Source organism: Dromiciops gliroides, chromosome 2 (genome assembly GCF_019393635.1).
Source record: "Dromiciops gliroides isolate mDroGli1 chromosome 2, mDroGli1.pri, whole genome shotgun sequence".
NCBI classification, from domain to species: domain Eukaryota; kingdom Metazoa; phylum Chordata; class Mammalia; order Microbiotheria; family Microbiotheriidae; genus Dromiciops; species Dromiciops gliroides.
In genome coordinates, this window is record NC_057862.1 from 344,381,179 (window position 1) to 344,399,016 (window position 17,838).

Consider the following 17,838-nt stretch of genomic DNA (forward strand, 5'->3'; position numbering starts at 1 on the left):
AATTGAAAGATTGAGGGAACATGAAATTCTCCACTTCACCAAAAAGAGCTTTCACTAGATGTTACTCTTCCTCTGGTACAATTGTAAAAATGGAAAATAAATTATAATTTTAAAGTTCCCTTAGCTAATATGTTTTTAAAATATTTCTTGATAATGCCCCCTTGTGACTATAGAAATATTTCCATATAGGTGTATGCTCGAATGTCTGAAGTCTTGGGAATAACAGATGACAACCATGTTCTAGAAACATTTATGACAAAGATGTGAGTTAATACTTTGATTTCTTATCCCTTTATTCTTTTTTTAAATATAGTTATGTTAACAACATCTTGATTTTATAACTAAAACTTTTGGTGTCTAGAATATTCCCCTTAATGGTTTTTGTGTGAGCACAGCAGTGTATAAAGGGTTATTTTTACATCTTTTAAAACCTATAAATCATATAGAAGACCTGCTATGTCAAGTAGCCATCTGTTAAGAGATGATGATATACACAAGAAAGAGCACAGGAATCTAGGAGAGCTAATCAAGTCGGTCCCATCTTCTAGCTTTGTATGTCCTTGAGAAAATCCCTACACCTCTCTGGGCCTTGGTTTCCATCTCTGTAAAAGGTATAAAAGGAAGGTTATCATATTAACTGTGGTTTTGCCTTAGAGAATGCCTAAAAATTTTATGTTTGTGAGAAAAGAGGTTTGTAGCTATAGATACAATAATTTCTTTTCAGGAATTTTGAATTATGAAGCTAGCTTACTGTAATTCCTTTAATGTTTTAATTCACCCTGATGGGTTTATCTGTGCAAACCTAGATTTTCCTCTATTAAAAACTGAGACAGCTATGGAACGTACAGTAATCAACTTATAGTGACTTATGTACGTTGTAAGATGACTGAGATTTTGAATATCACTGAAGAAGAATGGAGTGGAAAACAGTCAATTGTTTTTTGGGGACAGTTTTACTTTTGTGAAATATGTGGTAATAAAATCTAACTTCGTAATTGAATTTGTCTAAAATCTGTATAAATTTGTTTCTCCTACAAAAAAATAAGTTGCTTATCATCAAATCTTTTTTTTTATTCTAGTGTTACAAACCTTAAATACTGGGGAGGATGTGAGCCTGTGATAACAAGAACTCTTCAGTTCCTAAATGACCTTTCTGTTGGATATCCTTTTTGCTATGTATCTGGTAGAGTATAAAATATAGCATGATGCATTATAGATAGCAGTATTATTATCACTGCCAAAATAGGGGGGGGCAGCTAGGTGGCACAGTGGATAAAGCACCGGCCCTGGATTCAGGAGACCCGAGTTCAAATCCAGCCTCAGACATTTGACACTTACTAGCTGTGTGACCCTTGGCAAGTCACTTAACCCTCATTGCCCCACAAAAAAAAAAAGAAAAGAAAAAGAAACAAAATGTCAACCTTGTATGGTACCAAGTTCCCCATTACTGAAGGTTTTCATTAGAAGCTAAGTGATCATTTGTCAGGCTTGTTATATAGGATATTCTTACTTCAGAAAGGATTTGGACTAGATGAATTCTGAAGTAACTTCCAAATCTAAAATTGTGTGACTCTAATGTGTGTTGACTCATTCAACAAACGTTTTATTAAGCACTTCATGCTTACAATACACAGCTCATTGTTAGGAATACAATGAAAGATGAAAGCCCCTGCCACCTAGGAGCTACTTATCTAATAGAAGGAAGGATGAAGTTACACACACACACACACACACACAACTATAATACAGGATAGAAAAAAATGGCTAATGCAAGGATACTATGTCCATACAAGGTAGATTGGTGCAAAGTTCCTTCTTGTTTGTAGGAATATACTGTCATAATGCAATAGAATTACTTCTGAAAAGAAGCTTAGAAAGCATCTAGTCCATCTGCCTCATTTTAATACAGAGGAGGCCACCAAGGTACAGAGAGAAGTGACTTGTACAAAATGGCATGGCTAGATTCAAACCCAGGATCTCTCACTCCAGATCCTGTAGTCCCCCAATAAATAGGTAGCAAAAGGAGCAGGGAAAATGCCGAGATCACAGGCAGCATCATAGTTCTAGACCTTGAAGGGACCCCAGCATCTCTCTCTCTAGTTCAGTGTCTTCATTTTACAGATGAGGAAACTGAGGCCCAAGGAGGTGAAGTGACTACACTGGTAGTGAGGGGCAGAGGGTGGAATTTGAACCTTTATCCTCTGGAACCTCAGCCATGACTTTTTTCTACTCTACCATGCTACTTAACGCAGGATTTTCTTTGAAGGCTTCTTTTGTACAACCAAATCCCATGCACAATAAACTAGGTAGCTGATATGTGATTCTTTGCAATATGGCAAGGAGCTGATTTTGGTTTGGGTTTTGGTCTTTTTTTTTTAAAGAAATATCAGAATGTTTTAAAATATTGCACCATAGTCATAGAAACAAGTGCACTGAATGTCCTTCAGGATCATCACTTTGTCTATTAAAAGGAAACAAATAAGCACCGGATAAAGAAAGACTGGATAATGAAAAAAATGAATCAAATCATAAGCTTTATGATACATTTCGAAATTCTAACCCTCACAAAATCAACCCCCTAGAATTTTTTAAAATACGAGATATCACGTTACATGTCAAAGGCACAAATGCCTTTAATATTTTATTTGTTTAATAAGAATTAGATAGTTTGTTAATTTATACTTTATTGATATGGTCATGCCCCACATGTGAGCTAAACATATATAAAGTCTTTTGCATATCAGCCATGAAAAATGTAGAAGACGTTGAAAACCATTGGCATAGTTAAGTATTCAGTATTATTTGATATTTTAATTTCAGAATAACATTCTGAAGATAGTGGGCTTCTGCTAGCAATAGTTGGGATTGTATGGAGAAACCTTTAACATAGGTTCACTTCAGTAATATGTTTGTATTAGTTAAGTTTAAAATTGTGTTCCTTGGCAAACCATAAAAGATTTCCAAAGTATTAGGACACCCACTTTTGTGCTGGAATTTAATATGCAACTTTTTATTGGAAAATAATCGTCCTTGTCTGGCAAAATCCACCATGCAATATTTCTGTTAGTAGGTATAATGCAATATAAAGACAGGGAGGGCTATTTATCACTACAAATTTTGAGGATTTCAGGATTCTTTTTATTATTTTAATATATTTCTTGGTATTAAATCAGAAAAATGATAAAATTACACCTGTCGAGGCTGTTTTTCTTTTTACTGGAAAGTGATGTACAACCCAATTTTCTGTGGTCATTTTGGCTTTTAAAGATATGTATTTTTTTCTTATTAAAAAAACTCATACAATAGTTTTTTTAAATAATAATACTGAAATACTTTTTATTTCTAACATATGAAGTGGTTTATAAGTACTTCTTCGGTTTTTAAACTTCAGCCTTTTCACAATGAATTAGTTTGTTTAAATATTTTTGTGCAAATTGTTTAGAAGGAAATAGATAAACCCAATTTCTGTGGTCATTTTGGCTTTTAAAGATATGTATTTTTTTCTTATTAAAAAAACTCATACAATAGTTTTTTTTTAATAATAATACTGAAATACTTTTTATTTCTAACATATGAAGTGGTTTATAAGTACTTCTTCGGTTTTTAAACTTCAGCCTTTTCACAATGAATTAGTTTGTTTAAAATATTTTGTGCAAATTGTTTAGAAGGAAATAGATAAACCCAATTTCTGTGGTCATTTTGGCTTTTAAAGATATGTATTTTTTTCTTATTAAAAAACTCACACAATAGTGTTTTTTCAATAACAATACTGAAATATTTTTTTATTTCGAACATATGACGTGGTTTATAAGTACTTCTTGGGTTTTCAAACTTGGCCTTTTCATAATGAATTAGTTTGTTTAAAATATTTTGTGCAAATTGTTTAGAAGGAAATAGATGTTTTATAGAACATTCCTTATGGGTTGAATTTATCCCATGCCTTAAATCGAATTTTAATTTTTAAAACAGAATTAATTTGATTGCATTGTTGATTTTTAGCAATTGTCCATTCACTCATATCTACCATTTAGATCATTTTTCCATCATCTAGCTTTCAGAGCCTTATAAATTGGTTCAGAAAATATAGCCTTTTATTTTACAAAATATTTACTGCTTTTGAACAGTTTTCTGAAAGTTTTTTTTAATATGATTCCAGGAAACTTATTATAAAAAAGTTAAAGAAACTATGACATCTTAACAAAGGGATACAAATGATTTCCACCAGTGTGCATTGTTTTACGTTATTTTAACAATTATTTCAGGTTTGCATATTTAGAAATATATATTAGCTCAATTTGATTTCAATGCTCAGTTATTTGAATTATAAATCATTATGTCGCTTCCAGCTGATCAGTCCATGAAATATCTTTGAATTCATTTACATAATGGAATATGTGACTGGTACAGCTATATCAGTGTGGTCATGGTGTTCCCTAATGCATGTTTAGTTGTTTCCAATCATTATCTTACTGTAATGTGTTTTTAATCCTAATTGTGTTATTTTTAAAGCAATAAACAACTATCTGGCTTACAAAAAATATGACCTTATTTAATAAAAAAACAAAACAAAACACATCATGGTAGAAACCACCAGCTACAGGCCATTCTTAATTAGATTGTTTTAATAAATAAACAATAGTATTAAAAATATTGGTACCTTTTAAAAAGATAAATTATAAATACAAACAATAAATAAGTAAGAAACAACCTTCCCCCTCCCTAAACTATGACGTCTTCGAAAGGACAGATGGCTTATGGTGAAGTCTAAAATGAAATCTGAAATTTTATCACTCACAATATGGATTGTTCCAGATATTTAGAGTTGCTTCTACTCTTGTCATTTTTATCTCCTTCTCAATTGACCTTAATCTGTATATTATGGCATATTCCAGGGGTTCTATGAACTTTTATATTTTGATCATTATATTTCAGTATAATTGGTTTCCTTTATTTAGCATTTTGTTTTATGTATTAAAAACATTATTCTGAGTTAGGTCAAAGGCTTCATCAGACTGTCAAAGGGGTACATGATTCAAAAAAGGTTAAGAACCCCTGGTTTATACAATTAGTCTTCTTACTTCATTTTTCTCTTCTTTGGTCAATCCTTTAGATACTGAGAATGCAAAAGATAACCTCTCTTTTAGGAAGGGCTACCAGCATGGGGCAGATTTGCTTTAAGGTAACTACAGAATCTCATTGGATTATTTGGCTTAAAGCAGAAAGTCAGGTGCCCCAAACATACTTGCATATTTATTGCTATTCCCAGAAGGATTTTTTTTTCTACTTAGAAAATAGTTGAATTGACTTTTGCTGTGACAATAAAATAATATCACTAAATAATTACATCTCTGAGGTTGCTACCTCAGAACTCCAGAGACTGTAGCTGGCCCAGTCATATTCACCCTAGGGCTGCTCTTCACAACTCTCCAAATTGGTCAAGTTATAATATCTTTAAAATCTAGTGACCACTGGAAAGAAAGTGTTATGTTTCCCTAGTTTATTTATTATATAGTGCTTATCATACATTTGAATTTATTTTCTTTATTGTTCTTTCCATTTTCAAAACTGATTTTTAGGAATTTGTGGAACCAAATGTTTGATTTGCATATTTCAGGTATATTGATATAAAGAGCATCCTTGTGAGGGGTCATTATGAAATTTCCTCACTATGGTATACCAGTTTATATAACTAAGATTCCACCTCTTTGAAAGCTTATCTCACCCACAGTGGAAATCTCCAAGATTGTTGTCCAGTGGTTAACATAGGCAGTCATTGTGGAAAATGGAGACCTAGTCATGTGAGCTATTAAAATTAACTAATTCCTTTAATTAGTGAAAATGGAAGAAAAGAAGAAGGGAGTTGATTTTCATCTAAATTTGTTTGATTCCGTTTTCTCTTCCTGTTCCCCTGTTTTTTTAAAGACAAATAATGGAATTTTTTTTCATAGTTTGCTCATCAAAATTCACAATCCTGATAAAAGATCTTTTATATGGTCAGGCATTTAGTTCAAGTAGCCTAATCTTCTGATCAGTGACATCTGAGAATTTTATTACAGAGTATTGTAGTGGCCCACCATTGATTATCTTCCAAGGCTAGGGGTATAAGAGAAAACATTCCTAAATTCCTTTTAATAAATTCCAACATGACTCATTCATCCCTGAATTTACTTATTGTAGCCTTTTTCAAGCCTGTTTATATTTCTATTTTCTATTATATTCAATTCTGAAAAAGAATCCTTTTATTTCCTTTCAAGCTACCTTCTTTGAACTCAAAGGAACATCATTTAGTTCTACTAGGTTGTAATTTGGTAAACAACACTGTGTTAATCTTGACAATTTGTGTTGATATAAACTATAGTCATATCTTTTCTTAATCATTTTTCTTAACACACTAAAGCATCACTTTTGTTTATTCTCATGAAAACCCTATTATCTTGATCGTTTTGCATGTTTTCTTTCTGGACTTTATCCAGCTTTATTTTATCTTAAGGTAAAATAATTAGAATAACATACTATTCTAGTTTCAATATTTAGACAAAATTAAGACTTAAAAAAAAAAACCCTCTGTTTCCAAAGGCCTTCTTGATGAATCAAAACATTTTCTTCTCCTTTTAAAAGGACACAACAGTACAGTGGGCTGATAACTTCAAGGGAAATCAACCATGATTCTAAACTTATTTTCTTGGGCTACAATTTAAAGCAGTCTGTGATCTTATAAGCATAGCCCATCTTGTTTTACCTTGATGTATTTTTACCTTATATTTGCCCACATTGAAACTAATCTAGCACTTGTTATCTTGCCCACATATAGCTTTATGAGATCTCCCTGCAGTTTATCCGTTAGTGAGAATTTCACCACATGGAAGTCTTAGCATTATCAGCAAACTTGGTTTTACTGATGTACTTCCTTCATTTCTAAAAATGATCTCAGCACAAGTCCTTCAGTCATCTAAATGTTGATATTTCTCTCTCTCTCTCTCTCTCTCTCTCTCTCTCTCTCTCTCTCTCTCCACCTTTTATTTCCTGGTTTTGTCTGTCTATAACAAACACTCCCATAAGTCTTTTTTTCTAGTCAGGAATGTTGGGTAGAAATCACCTTTGATTCCTAACTCTCAGCCCCAATCACTAACTCTCCTTCAGCCAAGTTCTGCCAATTCTTTCTTCACATTCGTCGTTCATCTCCATTCTTGGTCAGTATCATAGATCTTAGTTCTATTATGTCCCTTCCTTTTGCAAAAACTCACAGTTACTTCCTGTCAGTTTTTATACCACAATATAATTTCTGATCTTGAATTCGAGTGCATTAATGAATCCATTATTTCATCAGTGTCAGCAGTCCCTCCAGTGGTGTTGATTAAAGCATGTCACCATGCCTAAACCTGTGTGATTCTTGTCGGGATACTGCTATAAACCCACAATAGAAGATCTTCTCAATGCATTGGCAGCTTTACTCAAAATCAGGGCTTCCTAATCTTGTTGTTATCATAGATCTATTTAGCAGTGAGGTAAAGCCTGACTGAAGAAGATTTATGATATAACTAATCTTCTGAGAATGTTTTTAAATACATAAAATAAATAGTCTTGCAAAGAAAACTAGTCATTATTAAATATATCATAATGAAATACATAGATCTATAATAAAAAACATAAAATATTATCAAAATATTTGGAAAACAAGTTCCCAGACCCCCCTGGCCCAGATTTTTATAAATATTCCATGGGTTTCAATGCAACTTTGATGCTATTTTGTCAGTTATACCTTTATCTTTTTTTTGTTGTTGTCATTGTTGTTGTTTTTTGCAGGGCAATGAGGGTTTAAATGACCTGCCCAGGGTCACACAGCTAGTAAGTGTGTCAAGTGTCTGAGGCCGGATTTGAATTCAGGTCCTCCTGAATCCAGGGCCGGTGCTTTTATCTACTGTGCCACCTAGCTGCCCCTATCCCTTTATCTTATACATGTGGCCTACCTTCCTATTGAAATGATATATGTTAGATTAAAATCCTTACAAGATCCTCAACTATTATCCCTATGTCAACCTCCTAATCTGCTTCTATACCCTGTTTTGTACTCTATCAAACATACTTTTCTTCTCATCTTATATTCTTCATCTTTTAACCATGAGTCATCACATGCCATTCCCTTAGTTTGGAAGATTTTTTCCAGTAAGTCCCTCTTACATTTCAAAAGTCTACTAAAGACACTTCCTTCATGAATACTTCCGGAGTTATCCCATCATTCCTTTTTAAAAATTACTTAAGATGGGGCAGCTAGGTGGCACAGTAGACAAAGTAGACTCAGGAGGACCTGAGTTCAAATCCAGCCTCAGACACTTAACACTTACTAGCTGTGTGACCCTGGGCAAGTCACTTAACTGCAATTACCTCACCAAAAACAAAAACAAAAATGATTTGACTAAAACACATCTCATAATTTGTGGATACTCTCCTATTATTTTTTTCTTTACTTCCCAGAATACTTAATACATAAGTAATTATCTTTGACTAGTAGAATGAACTGTTCTTTCTTGAACTTATCTTGTATTACATTATAAATTTCTTTGTTTTGTTTTACTTTTTTTTTTTTGGTGGGACAGTGGGAGTTAAGTGACTTGCCCAGGGTCACACAGCTAATAATTGACAAGTGTCTGAGTCCAGAGTTTAACTCAGCCACCTAACTGCCCCATATTATAAATTTCTTAAAAGATAGGGCATGGTTTTTTTTCCTTTTGCATAATTTCCCACAAGGTCTATCACAATGTTCTTCAACTACTAGAGGCTCATTGCATATTGCTTTTGGTCTGGCTGATGGACTATCTTTGCATCAGACCACAATTTCTGGTGAGTCAGAGGCCTGAGGGGAAAATATCCTTGTTTTCCCAATTATGTATACATGCAGCCTGATCTGATAAAGGGAAATCTCAGAGCTTTGACATTGTACTTCAGCTCTCTGAAGCAGCAGTGTGGTGGCTAGAGAGGACCTTAGAAGCAGGAAGACCTGAATTCAAGGCCAGCCTCTGGCACATCCTGCTTTAGTGACCTGGGCAAGGCTTTAGGACTGGAAGGTACAAAAACGGTACTAATCTTCATTAGAAGAGGAAATTCCTAATCTGTACTCCTTACATTAATGAAAGCCCGGGCCTCATCAAAACAACAACCCACCCACCCCCTACTTCAGCCTTATTTGTTGCCATCATCCTGTAGTGATTTCCAGCATATCATTGTCTTGATAACAAACTCACTTCTATGAGTGTAGCACAGGCTTTGGACTCACTCTTACCCTACTTGGAACATCAAATTGGGTTCCCAGAAATGAGCTACTCCTACCTACTGAGTTCTAGGAATAACCTAGATGAGGTTATTATTGCAGGGATGATCCCCATTCAGTATTTCCCAATAAAGACCATATGACCAGTTAACGTCTCCCCAATATTAACCAATTAGGGTTTTTTTGTTTGTTTGTTTGCTTTGGTTTGGTTTTGGCAGGGCAATGAGGGTTAAGTGATTTGCCCAGGGTCACACAGCTAGTAAGTGTCAAGTGTCTGAGGCCCAGATTTGCACTCAGGTCCTCCTGAATCCAGGGCTGGTGCCTTATCCACTGTGTCACCTAGCTGCCCCCAACCAATTAGGGTTTTTTTTTTTCCCCAAGTGAGGCAATTGGGGTTAAGTGACTTGCCCAAGGTCACACAGCTAATAAGTGTTAAGTGTCTGAGGCCAGATTTGAACTCAGATACTCCTGACTCTAGGGCTGGTGCTCTATCCACTGCGCCACCTAGCTGCCCCTCCAATTAGGTTTTTACAAAAAGATATTTACTGAGAAGGTATAGCAATGGCTGAAGTACAATAGCATCTCCCCAAACCCTGAGAGGCATCCTCCCCTCTATACACCCAGTCCCTGAAGAGAGTAGAGTTGAAATTGAAGTGGTTGCTATAAAACATTCCTTCCCCTAATCTCCCATCAAAAGAGATACTTCATTGGGGCAGCTAGGTGGCGCAGTGGATAAAGCACCAGCCCTGGATTCAGGAGGACCTGAGTTCAAATGTGGCCTTAGACACTTAACACTTAGTAGCTGTGTGACCCTGGGCAAGTCACTTAACCCCAATTGCCTCACCAACAAAAAAAAGAGAGAGAGAGAGAGATACTTCATGACACTAGGATTCCTTTCTTTACAAGGTCCCCCACCAAATTCACTTCTGGGTGTTGTACAGCCAATAGAAAGTGCTTATGGGACACAGCATCTCAGGTACCAGGTTAGTTCTCTGTTAGTCTGTGTCAAGGAGGTTACTCCTTAGGTAAGTCTCCTTCACACTAGACTTTTCTCCTGCTCCTGCTATCAGCTCCAGTCACAAAGGAGACCTTTGATGACTTTTCTGACTTCTGAGGTTCACCAGGTTGCCTGAGCTCTTCCATTTCACCAGAGATCAGGAAAGAATAAATAAAAGGCACTTGTTCATTTACATTCACAGTCACTTGGAGGCAGGGATTGGGGGGGCGGTGCAGAAATTGCCCAATGCCCCTCCCCCTAACCTAAAGGTTAGTAGTAATTCTGGCTTGGTTTGCTGTCAGGGAAGAGGAAGAAGGATCCTCTGCTCCAAACTTTTTTTTCTTTTTTTTAAGTTAAATTTTTTCTATCAGCAAAAATCCATGTTCTTTCCCTCTCTTTCCACCCAACTTAGGAAAGAAGGAAGAAAGGAAGGAAGGAAGGAAGGAAGGAAGGAAGGAAGGAAGGAAGGAAGGAAGGAAGGAAGGAAGGAAGGAAGGAAGGAAGGAAGGAAGGAAGGAAGGAACTTACTATAAATATGTAGAATCAAGCAAAACAAATTTGCTCATTGGCCATCTCCAAATATGTATGCATGCGTATATACATACACACATACATATTTATATTTATGCCTCACTCTGTCCTCTTGAGTCCTTTAATTCTCTTTCGAATGAGAGGTAGCATGTTTCATCCTGAGTCTTCTGGAATCATGGGTGGTCATTACACTAACATATCCTAAATGTTTCAAAGTTGTTTGTCCTTACAATATTGTTGTCATTGTATAAATTGTTCTCCTGGCTTTGCTTACTTCATTCTACATCAATTCATATAAGTCCAATTTTCTCTAATATGATCCTTTTCATAATTTCTTATAGCACAATTGTATTCCATCACATTTATGTACCATAACTTGTTCCCCAGGTGATTAATGGCTGCTCCCTCAGTGTCCAGTTCTTTCCATGGAAAGAACTGCTAACAGTATTTTTGCACATCCTTAAATAGATTTACTTAGATGTAATCCCTTCTTTATGGTACATTCTCTCTTATTCCCCCCTCTTCCTTCTACCCTCTCCCTCCTGTTTCCCTACTTAGTGAAATGTATGTACCCAGGAGCAGATAGATGGGACTTTGGATAGAGCTCCAGGCCTGGAGTCAAAAAGATTCATCTTCCTGAGAATCTTGTCTCAGACACTTACTAGGTGTATGACGCTGTGCAAGTCACATAACTGTTTGCCTCAGTTTCCTCATCTATAAAATGAGCTGGAGAAGGAAATGGCAACTCATTCCAGTATCTTTGCCAAGAAAATCCAAATGGGGTCACAGAGAGTTGATCACAACTGAAAACAACTGAACAACAAAGTTTATGTGCCCTGCTGCGTGTGTGTGTTTGTGTGTGTGTGTGTGTGTGTGTATTCTTCCCTCCTTTGACTAATTCAGAGAGGGTGAGGTTCAAGTATCAGTAGCTCCCCATCCACTTCTCCTCCTTGTTTACATAAATTTCTACATAAACAACCTGATTATGAGATCATTTGCCCATAATCTTCCTCTCCCTTCTGCCCTCTAGTGCAGTCCTCTTTCTTACCCAGCCTTTCCATTATTCTTTTAAGATTGTCAGAACGTGATAAAACCACTACTAGTCCCTCTTTCTTCTTAAACTTCCCTATAGCCCCAGATTATTTTAGGGTTCTGAGGACACTTATGTGCCCATATTAGAATGATGGTGTGGCAGCCAGGTGGCACAGTGGATAAAGCACCGGCTCTGGATTCAGGAGGACCTGAGTTCAAATTCAGCCCTAGACATTTGACAGTTGTGTGACCCTGGGCAAGTCACTGGACCCTCATTGCCTCTTTCTCTCTCTCTCTCTCTCTCTCTCTCTCTCTCACACACACACACACAAGAATGAAAGTAATCACATGCCCAGCATCTTTGCATTTTAGAAAGTAAACAGTTTATCTTTGCTTTGCCTTGTATGATCTCTCACTCATGCTTCCCTTTTGTGTTTCTCTTGATTCCTTTGTTTGTATTTCAAGGTTTCTATGCAGCCCTGTCTCTTCATCAGGGATGCTTGGAAGTCCTCTAGTTTATTAAAAATCAATTTTTCCCCAGTAGGATTATACTCAGTTTTGCCGAGTAAGTTACTTTTAGTTGTAAGCTTATATCCTTTATCTTCCAGAATATTGTAGTCTATCCTGGATCTGTGACCCAGGATAGACTAAACTTGTTAATAAGCTACAGAGCTACTAGTTGGCACCTGTTCCTACATTCTAAACAACTTTAGGGCCTTTTATGCTGGATCTGGGACCTCTTGCCCTGATACATAGCCTCTCCCTGCCCTGGAATGATCTTATACAGCATACTTTCAGCCAGATCCCACACCCATTGTCTGCACACTTCTCTACCTTTCTCTCTGTGTCAACAATAAGATAGTTAAAAGATTTACTGTGATTTTTTTTTTCTTGAATTTCCCAATCAAGATTTGGTCTGGTATACTTTCTACACCTGTTAGAATTTATGAGTAAAAAGCTTGCCATACTTCTTGCTGCTATTCCATCATCTTGGCTCTGGCTCTATGTGTATATTTGGTTTTTTTGTTTGTTTGTTTTTTTGGACAATGCACGTTTATTATAATGAAATGGTAATGATACCTATCACTGGAGTCTGTCCTATATGCTTTTTTTTTTCTTTCTAATTGGTTTTTTTCTTTTTTTTATGAGATATTTTATTTTTTCCGTTACATGTAAAGATAGTTCTCAACTTTTGTTTATACATGCTTTACAATTTCAGATTTTTCTCCCTCCCTCCCCTCCCTCCCCCCCTCCCCTAGACAGCAGGTAATCTGATATAGGTTATATCTATATATCTCTATACATATACATATAGATATATATATACACACCTATGTGTATATTTGTAACATTCTTCTTTAACTGTACTATCATCATAATCTACTCAGTACATATTAGCTTCCTTTAACCTTTAGCTTCCTGAGAAATTTTCTAGGCTCTATCAAACAAGACGCTATTCCATTACATTAAGGGACCAACCCATTCTCATCCCCTTTAGTAAAATACTTGTGCCACTTATCTCTTGGTTATTGTGAAGCAAGTGCTCTGTAAACCTTAAAGAGCTAGATAAATGTGAGCTATTATCACTACCACTGTGGATACTTATTTTCACAATATCCATCCCTCTAAAAGATTCCTCTGTTCTTTCTCCCAACATCTTCCTCTCTTGTCTTTCCCCATCTGTTAGTAATTAGTCATTGCAGCCTTTGCATTTCTTGCCTGGTGTTTTCATAACTGAAAACTGATAGAAAAAGAAACCTATTGGTAGTTTTACTGCAACAGTCCAATTACATGATATCTGTCTATACCAGGAAGCCAAATGTATCCATGGAACTAGAAGCCAGCTTAGAAACCTTCCTATGTCTCCTCTCAGTAAATCATTCCCTATAGCAAAAAGTTAAGAAGCTTTCTCTGCTAGAACATGAGCCCTGCAGAATGCTATTTTTTTTGTGTGTGAGGCAATTGGGGTTAAGTGACTTGCCCAGGGTCACACAGCTAGTAAGTGTCAAGTGCCTGAGGCCGGATTTGAACTCAGGTCCTCCTGAATCCAGGGTTGGTGCTTTATCCACTGTGCCACCTAGCTGCCCCCAGAATGCTATTTTTTCTAGAGGCTGACCATCTAGAGAAAAATGGCCTCTCTCTGGCCTGACAGTTACTGAAAGGAAGCTCCCCATTCAGTGACAGAGCAAGTACAATTGAATTCTAACTTATGGGCCTCCCTTATTCTCCATTTTGGTTCACTAGTGACCTAATATTGATACAGGGTACCTCTCCTTTCCAGCTTCCCCTATTAGATTATAAGCTTCTAGAGGGCAAAGACTTGCATTTCTTTTTCATTGTATCCTCAGTCTTTAGTACAATGTCTGGCACATAGTAGGCTCTTAATAAAGGTTTATTAACTGATTGGCTCACTGACTGAAGGAAACACTAAGAGCCTGGTTACCCAAAGAAGAGTGAAGTAAAAGTGAAGACTGGGTTCTGCCCCGCTTTCTTTTTCTTCTTGTGTTATTTGTTTGCTTTGCTTCAGTCCACCTTCCTTTTGTGGCCATAGTCAGCCTTGGGTTCCTGTAAGGAAATATGAAGTCATAGTATTTATGCATATGAACCTGTTTTATTATTATTTATTGGCAAAATGAAAAAAAATGCATTCTTAATTATTTTTTTCTTTAGAATGTAATTAAAAGGCACCAAGGCTGGCCTTGGTACAAAGTGCACAGATGCAGTTTTGCAGCAAATGTGTCTTTGGCAGATTAGATTCTTCCTGTGAATGTTCTTTTTATTGCTACCATAAATATTCTATTGTCAAAACATGACTTGCTGTTTATTAACAGCACTGACAGAAAGATTCCTATTAATGGCAACATTCTTATTTCCCAAAGACCCTGTCACTTTTAACTTTGCAACTGCAAGAAAATTTGTATATGGTAATTACTTAAAATATTCCTTAGTTTATTGATTCTTTCTCCTGTTAGCCAAATGAAGGTTGAGTGGCAGTTCCTCCATTCAATGAGTGGCACTATAAAGTCACCCAGTTTCCATGCTGTGTAGGCAACGAAGGACTTTCAACTTACCAGCACTGCTTCTGCCCCCATGAGCCCATCAGTCAGTCAGTCAATCAATAAATTTTGTTATAAACAATATATTGTTCTGTGGGAAATTAGTGTATGAACTGACATCTGAGTGTATGATCTAATGGCTGAGACAAATGATAAAACTACAGATGCCTACAAGAATAACAATAATGTCATATCCATGTGTAACCTTTAATGCTTTGAAAAAAGCATTTTCACATCCAGTATTTCCTTTGAGCCATATGAGAACCCTCTGAGTGAGGTAATACAGCAGGGATTGTCATTCCCGTTTTACAGATGGGAAAACTAAAGCTCATAGAGGCTAAGAACTTACTCAGGGTCACTGAGCTAGTTACTGGCAAAGCCAGAAATAGAAGTAGGGTCTAATGGCTCTTGAGCACTTTACTCATTATAATGTATGCTCCTCATGGGCAGGGAAGCTTTTTTTAATTTTTGCTTTATCTTTGTATCCCCAGTATTTAGCATAGTGCCTGACACACAGTAAGTCCTTAATAAATGATTATTGATTGATTGATTGATTCACTATACTACTTCATAAATGTCTGAAATATAAAATTAGAAACACCAATCTAGTTATAAAGAGATATGATCATAGTTGCTCAATATTTGGGAAAAGTGGTAAAGAAGAGATTCTCCTAAAGGAAAATTGTTGTTTAGATGTAGGTTATTCTTTTAGTTTTGACATTCTATTATTCCAGGAATAGAACTTGTGGGAGAGTTTGGAAGAACTGGAAGAGTGGACATTTGGGAAATGAATGGAATCAGGGAGACTAAGTCTGGACTGTGTCTTGAACCAAGTTTCAAAAGTATAAAAGCTTATATATGCTGTATTTAAATCCTTGGCAGAGAGAGGTAGGAAAAATATCACAAAGAGAAGAAAGGGCTTAGGAGTATATAGAAGATAAGACAAGTAGATTTTCCTTTTTAAAAAAAATTAAAACATTACCATATTAGTCATTTTGTGCGAGAAAAATTGAATGAAAAAATGAAAGTAAAAAAATAGCCTGCTTCAGTCTGTGTTCCATCAATATCAGCTCTTTCTCTGGAGGTGGAGAGTATGCTTCATCATTGGTCCTTTGGGATTGTCTTGGACCATTGTATTGCTGAGAATAGTTCAGTTATTCACAGTTCTTCATCTAATACTATTGCTGTCTCTGTGCACAATGTTTTCCTGGTTCTGCTCACTTCACTTATACATCAGTTCATACAAGTCTTTCCAGGCCTTTCTGAAATCATCTCACTCATTATTTTTTATAGTACATTATGTACCATAGCTTGTTTAGCCATTCCCCAATTGATGAGTATCCCTTTGATTTCCAATTATTAGCCACCACAAAAAAAGCTGGTATAACTATTTTTTTTATATAAATAGGTCTTTTTCTCTTTGGGGGGATGCCTTTGGGATATAAACCTAGCCTACATTTCCCTTTTAAAAATAGACAAAAACAGGGGCAGCTAGGTGGTACAATGGATTTAGAAGGACCTGAGTTCAAATCTGGCCTTAGACACTTAACACTTACTACCTGTTTGACCCTGGGCAAGTCACTTAACCTCAGTTGCCTCACCAAAAAAAAGGCAAAAACATAAATTGAGGTGTTTTAAGAGAGAAAAGCCAAATACTGAGTCAGTTATGGGTGAATTCAAGAATCCATGATCAGCACACTTTGCAAGAGTAGCAGAGTTCTTAGTCAAAAACTCCTTTCTTTTCTCCTCTTGGGCCCCTTATTCCTCAGCTCTAAGTGCTCAAAGAATAGTGGCCCAGAAACACTGCATCACTTGATCACTCAATGTCTCTCTGGCGAGTGTTCTGATCCCCCCTCCAAGCAGGATTTTTTTTTATAATTCTTCTGGCAGAACTCATTGCTTCTTAGTGTTGAGTAATTCTTTTCTCCATTATGGCTCATTGATAATTATTTTATGATAAAATCACATTAAGTAAAAAGAAAGTCTAAAGAAACATCCAAAATTTAAAAGAGGTCAGTTTTAATTTTCCACCATCAAGACTTTAATACTAAGAGAATTCTTATCTTAATTATAAAATTCATTCTTCTTTTTCATGACTAGAATTCTATATAAGATATGAAAAGTAATTGCACTGGTTAATAATGGATTATTACTCTGACAGTGAAAGACATTTCTATACTGTATGCTTTTTTTGGATTAATGTTTATCCTTCACAAGAAAAAAAATCAGTATTATACAATTGAATGCTGTTTTAGTTACATGCTTATAAAATAAAAGTTTATTCCTCCCCCTAAAAAAAAATCCTTAACTACTATTACTTATATTCTTTTAAAAAAACTGGTGAAAATAGAGGCTGTAAAGTTCATGCTTCACAACCATACTGTAAGTCTTGTTCTCTCATCAGTGAATTCAATGTTCTACATAGTTCGGTGAAGCATTTTAACCATGGATATCATTTTGTTTTGTTAGAGTGAGCACTTCCCTTTTCTGGGTGTCAATGAAGGCTTCAATCTCAGTGACCTCAGATGTCGAACAACATTCTACACAGCTCTTACTCGCCTCCTCATGGTTGATCTAGGTAAGGTTGGTAACGTCTGCTTGATAATAAGGAAATGAGAGGGTTTAATTTGAATTTAGAAATCAGAGTCTATATGAGTAGAACACTCAGCCATACAGACTCTACTACTTACTTCCTGTATGACTTGAAGGAAGTTGCTTAAGTCTCCTGGCCCTTGCTTTCCTCAGCTGAAAAATGAGGGGCTTGGAATAGATGACCCTTCAACTCCCTTCTGTGCAACTTCTGTGCTGTGATATTTCACTTGTTTATTTTTGCCATCTTGGGCCATTTCTAGGAGCTCTGGAAATTTGGGGCTTCCATTTTGCTAATATCACTTTCAGAAGAAAGATCTTCAAAAGGCAGCTTATGCTTATCCTCTCCAGGAGTCCTTTCATTGACC

At 36.0% G+C, this 17,838-nt stretch overlaps 1 protein-coding gene across 1 annotated transcript in view; it reads left to right on the forward strand.

The window, feature by feature from the left end:
• RANBP17 (RAN binding protein 17) overlaps positions 1-17,838 on the forward strand; it is a 341,266-nt gene that overhangs the window by 223,893 nt on the left and 99,535 nt on the right. The window contains 4 exon segments of the mRNA XM_043990154.1: positions 190-263; positions 1,080-1,160; positions 17,200-17,263; positions 17,351-17,459. Of these exon segments, the coding sequence (XP_043846089.1) occupies positions 190-263; positions 1,080-1,160; positions 17,200-17,263; positions 17,351-17,459 (328 nt within the window).